General features: G+C 35.4%; 1 protein-coding gene across 1 annotated transcript; it reads left to right on the top strand.

The window, feature by feature from the left end:
* Nucleotides 1-990: 990 nt before the first annotated feature.
* On the top strand, nt 991-6,054 carry bloc1s1 (biogenesis of lysosomal organelles complex-1, subunit 1). Its single transcript, XM_059329427.1, has 4 exons — nt 991-1,204; nt 1,331-1,403; nt 3,818-3,950; nt 5,462-6,054. The coding sequence occupies exons 1-4, from the start codon at nt 1,144-1,146 to the stop codon at nt 5,570-5,572; spliced, it is 378 nt and encodes a 125-aa protein (XP_059185410.1). The 5' UTR covers nt 991-1,143; the 3' UTR covers nt 5,573-6,054.
* Nucleotides 6,055-6,262: the final 208 nt, after the last annotated feature.

Below are 6,262 nucleotides of genomic sequence, written 5' to 3'. Positions count from 1 at the left end.
CTTTATGACACGCTCATGTCACTCTTTTGTAGACACCTTCAAAATAAAGTGTTATGACATTTTGGTCGTGCAAACATCAAGTGTCCTTCTTCAAGTTTTACCTGATGAAGGTCACTTGATGTTTTACCTGATGAAGGTCGCATGACCAAGAACTTGTGAACAATAAACTTTTTTGCATGTGACAATGTGTAATCTTCTCTCTTTTTGCACAATTTAAAAATTGAATATTTTCTTGGCCTTGAAAATAGTAGTTTAAAATAACTTTCAAAACTAAATGTATAATAATAACTTTCTTTTTCTGGAGCTTTAAACAAAACCACAGGGTCTTCATCAGTGGCTGATGTTGCTCAGTTTTCATGAATTGGTCTGACTAGACTGGATCATAGATCTAAGATGCAACCTAATTGGCTGTTATGAAGTGTATCCATGGCACCTTTTTGTCTCTGGAAAAACTATTTCACCTCATGTTGCAATGGATGTGTCAAATTGAGCACAATATTTCTCTTGTATCACTTACATTAATCATTCAGTGAGCTGTCAGTCAGGTGGCTGCATACACTTCATTACAGAATGATTCAAGATGACAGGCCCAAAGCCTCCCTGGAGAAAAATATCTTGCTACCTTTATCCCCCCCAAGTCTATTTTCTATTTCTTATTTATATTTATATATTCCTATATGGTATTTTAGTGAACATTTTCATGTTAGTAGTAGGAGTAGCAATATTTATAATATTGTTTTTAATTAGTTAAACTTTTATTTTGAAGGTTACAACGGAATGACGTTGAAACTGATATTGACATCACCATAAAACAAATGTTCATAATTAAATTAATTTAAAGTCCTCATATGCCTTTGAATTGTTTTTTAAATCACAAGTGTACTATTTGGTTTCGTTCCTACACTGTGCGCTGCGTTAATTAATAACACAAACAAAATAAAATTACATTGATGATGACAAATGGCGGCATGCGAGACGCCATTTTTGGGCACGCCCACTCCTGTCGTCCTCGAGCTTGGTCCCGTGACAGAGGCTTCACTTGTCAGCTGATATCGTCTCCAACGGCACTGTTGGGAAAAACAATGTTTTTTGGATAGATAAAACCAAATAAACAGTTGCGAATTCATTCAAACGACCACTAAAATGTTGTCCCGTCTACTGAAGGAGCACCAGGCGAAGCAAAATGAGCGGAAGGAGCAGCAGGGTGAGTGTCTGGCTAGCTGGTTAGCTATCATGCTAACATATGCTAAAAACAAAGCTAGATGAGAGTGTCAGAGGGCCTCTTAGGTCCACAGTTATATTGTCTGTGTTGATGTTTTTACTCGTGCAGAGAGACGCAGGCGTGAAGCTATTTCTGCAGCCACCTGTCTGACAGAAGCTCTGGTGGACCACCTCAATGTTGGGTATGAAAATCCAGCTTTTAGATTACCTTCGCAGTTGTTTCTGTGTTGTTTCCTGAGTTTAAGGAGACATCCTGGTGTTACATTCGTCACACTGTTAAAATAATCGCCTAAGTCATTTTTTGTCAAAATTGTTTTGTTTTTTTGCCTAAATCATCTCCTCATGACGCCGGGCACCTTTGGTAAAATCGCCTACATCCTCAGTTGATCAGATCATGTGATTTTACCACTTTAAGATTATCCATTCTTTGACAATTTGACACATTCATAGGCATCCGATAAGAACCCAGCAAAGAAGAGCTAGAGGGAGATTGTTTAGTTATCAGTTTAGTTTATCACTGTTTTATTGTTGACACTAATATTGGTAACACTTTACTCTAAGGTGTCCTCATAAGAGTGACATGAGCGTGTCATAAACATGACATGGGATGTGTCATGAACATTAATGACACTTTGAAGTATCATTAATGCTCATGATACTTGTCATGTCATGTTTCTGACAGGCTTGTGTGACTCTTATGTAGACACCTTCAAAATCAAGTGTTACCATATCTTGCTTAAGTCACAAAGGCATGTTCAAAAAATTGCCTAAGTCATTTATTTCTCTTAAGTTGCATAATTTACACACAGTGTTGGGCCTCTAAGGTATGCGCTCTACCAGGTGTGCCACCAGGAAAGCCGGCGTTACATCCTTTTTGAGTGAAATGATCAATAAATGTCATATGACACAGTTTTTTGTATTTCCTGCAAAACTTGAAAAAATTAGTTAGGCGATTATTTTAACAGGGTGAGGATTTCATAGCAATGCAGGAAGAGTACTCTCATGTCTTAATATACTGCAGTGTCGAAATACTAGTAACAAGTAAAAGTAAGGTATTAAAGTATTAGCATCTTAATATACTAAAAGTACTAATTGTGCAGAATACACCATTTCAGAATGACTCATATTGTGATAACGGAGTGTAACTATTGCTGTATTAATGTGTGCAACACCCTAATGTTGTACCTTGTAAAGGTGGACCTCATTTTTACTACTTTACACATTGCGGCTCAGTAGTAAATTGCCCATAAATCCTTTATTTGTACTTTTAATGATAAACCATAATTTATTCGTTTTTTAAATTGTGGGTTATTTATTAGAATCTTCATAGTAACTACTAACTGATCAAAAACTGTTGTGGAGTAAAAAACTACAATGTTTCCCTATTGAATATAGTGCATAGAGTGTAGAAGAAATTTAAACAAAAATACTTAAGCAAAGTACAAGTACCTCAAAGTGGTTGTCAGGAAGTGTAATTGCTTGATAACTGACTTTCATGATAAAAGTAATTTATTTTTTGTATTGACTAATCATTGTAGTACCATAGCATACGTTATGGTGATAGATAATCCAGGTTGCTTCTGAGCATACAATTTTAAAAGCCTACAGAGTTTACCGCAAATTCTCAGTTTTTTGGTCCAATAACAATGGATAAGTACTGTACTCTGCTTCTGATAGTGTCACAAGTAGGGCTGGGCGATATATCGATATAAAAGATATATCGATATATTTTTAAATGTGATATGGAATTAGACCATATCGCATATATCGATATAGTTCAAATTTTTGTTCTTTCTTTATATATAAATGCTGCTCTTACTAGGGTTTGTCATATTTAGTTCTTTTGTAATGTTTGTTATTCTTTTCTCATATAAATATATTTATTTCAGAAAAAGATTGGCCTATTTTATATCATAGGCTACTTTTATTTAAGATATTTTTTTATTTAAATGGGCACTTCATGGAGCTTTGATTTTCTAAAAGGGTAATCCTGTTATACATTATTTATGTTCACTAAAATAAACGGTTTCAATAAAAGCACTTGTGACATGTCATATTTGGCTTTGACTGAACATTTGCTCTCACTTTGCCATAAAAATATCAGGATATATATCGTATATCGATATTCAGCCTAAATATATCGGGACTTTTGGTCCATATCGCCCAGCCCCAGTCACAAGTATAGATTATGTAGGTCTTTCTGAGCCAGTAAAAATAAAAAATCTATTATTAGCAAGGCAGAATTTGCATGATGTGTGACACAACCACAAATAGTACATTACGGTTGTTAACACTGTGAAAGTTGTGGTTAAACCAAGACAATCGGCTTAAAGAACAAGCGTGGAATGCAAAGACCGTTGTTGTGCTGTTCCTTTATGAACAAGATTATGGCTAAAATCCTTTAGTGACCTGGTAAGATTTAGTCAGGTTTTAATATTACAGTATGCTTTCTGCATAAATGGAGAATTTAATGATTTAGACTTTGGACAATCAAATACAAATTGCCCTTTCGCATGCCATAATGGACACATTATTATACATGTTAAATTTTTTGTATTAATGATGGTATATCACTTCTCATTGTTTCCTGTTTTAGTGTTGCCCAGGCATACGTGAACCAGCGTAAGCTCGACCATGAGGTGAAGACTCTCCAAGTCCAGGCAAGCCAGTTCTCCAAACAAACTGCTCAGTGGATCAGTATGGTGGAGGGTTTCAATCAGGCCCTAAAGGTGAGACACACTGCATCAGCAAATTAGTCCAGATCAAAGCTTTTCTGTCATGTAATCTCTCTATTTACAATTTCAACTATGTTTACCCTTTAACGTTACAGCTGTCAAATCAATTGACAATCAAGTACACTTGCTTTTTTTATTGTATTATGCAAAGTTAGATTTTGTTTATGAGGTCAGCAACACTTGCAGTCAGTATCACATTTAATTAAGTTGAATGTTGGATGTATCATGAGTGGGTTGAGAGCTATATGTGCACCTGGGGGGGCTGTGGCTCAGTTGGTAGAGTGGTCACACACTGACCGGAATGTTGTGGTTCGATCCCTTACCATGGCAGCCTACATGTCAAAGTAACCTTGGGCAAGATACTGAACCCCAAATGGCCCACTGATGCTGCGTTCATCGGTGTGTGAATGAATTTACAATGGTGGCAGGTGGCACCATGTAGGATAGCCTTGGCCACCAGTATGAATGTGTGCTTGAATGGCAGAATGAGCGTATACTGGAGTTTAAAGCACTTTGAATAAAAGCACTATACAAGTTCAGTCCATTTACCATTTTACCATTAACCTCTTACAAATATTGTATATATAATATGATTAATAATATATTATATATACATAATATAAATATAATTATATTTACATATACTTTCATGGAAAAAATTATTAGACCACCCTTTTTCTTCAATTTCCTGTTCATTTTAATGCCTGGTACAACTAAAGGTACATTTATTTGGACAAATATAATGATAAAAACAAAATAGCTTTAATTTAAGAGCTGATTTCTAGCCATTATCCATGGTTTTCTTCATAATAACCAAAAACATTATCACAAAAAACATGGAAAATGTCTAGATATCAGCTCTTAAATTAAACTCTTATGTGCTATTTTTGTTGTTATCATTATATTTGTCGAAAGAAAGAAAGAAATATACCTTTAGTTGTACCAGGCATTATAATGAACAATAAAGTGAAGAAAACAAGGGTGGTCTATATATATTATACTATGATTCATGAAGAATAGTGCAATTAATGTACTGTTGGTTTCAAACAAAGATTCTCACATACTGTTTATGTGATGCTTATGCTTAACAGCATGTTAGTATGGAATTTCAAATGCAGCATCAGTGGTGAGATCACAAGTAATGGTCAATGACAATTTAATTATATGCACCATCATATCCCACAGTTTTAAATAAATAATGCCACAAAAAACAATGTTTCAAACTATCAGTGCAGCGACTCATCAAAAATGCTTTATCAGGTAACTAAAAGCAGATTAGTTTGTTCAAGGACGTTGACACAGGTCCTAGATCTGAGCGGATTTGACAGGTGGTAAAAGCAATTTATTAATTGATTTCCACTCCCTCTACAATTATCTGGCTTAAAAGTGAGCTGTCAGTCATTGTTACAGGGACGCCAGGGTGAAAGGGTTCAAAGCTTGCCTGTTGCAATTAGATGTACACAGCGGTAGCACTAATTCTGCTTTTATACTCTCTTTTTTAACAGGAAATTGGGGATGTGGAGAACTGGGCCCGCAGTATTGAGATGGACATGAGGACCATTGCCACAGCTCTGGAGTACGTACACAAGGGTCAACTTCAGTCTGCTTCCTCATAAACTTCATGTTGGGATGTTTACAGCTGAAACTAAACACGCTGGAATCAAACAGGAGTCCAGTTGACTATCAGCAAAGACACAAGCAGCAATGACTTTGCTCATCTGCGAGCTTGTCTGAGTGGGCTGACACTGACGGTTGCTTTGTTCAGAGAAATGCTGAAAGTCTGAAATAGATCTAACATCTATTTAGCAGTGACCTTAATTTATAAGTGGATAATTGGTTTACAAAAACTTGATTTTGGAAGGTGTTGCATGTAAAAAGTCACTTCACCTGCTTATGTTTGGTTTAAGACAACAATCCTAAAAGTGTTTTATAGGAAGGTTTTTGTTCAGCACCTGATACCTAAATTATGTGTGTCTATGTTTATGTAATATGTCCCTCTGTATAAAGATAACTTGACTTGTTTTGTCAGACAACTTAACTTTAACTTTTGTTACGATTTAGTAATTGAACTTTATTTTTAATAAAGTTAAACAATGCACTGGTGTTTTTTCTTATGCAACAAGGTTACATAGGAGTAATTACCACTAAAGTTTGTATCTACATTATGCTTCAGAACAGCTGTTAAACAAAAAGACATTTAAAATAGAAGAACAGGGAAAAATTAGCATCAAACAAAGGGTAGTGTTAGCAGGCTTATTAAAAAAAGGCTTCTCTTTGAGGATGTTCATGCCAACAATCAGTCAGTA

The sequence above is a fragment of the Centropristis striata genome, chromosome 3 (genome assembly GCF_030273125.1).
Source record: "Centropristis striata isolate RG_2023a ecotype Rhode Island chromosome 3, C.striata_1.0, whole genome shotgun sequence".
Lineage (NCBI taxonomy): Eukaryota > Metazoa > Chordata > Actinopteri > Perciformes > Serranidae > Centropristis > Centropristis striata.
The sequence above is the reverse complement of the archived record's forward strand: the minus strand, read 5'-3'. Positions and strand labels throughout refer to the sequence as shown.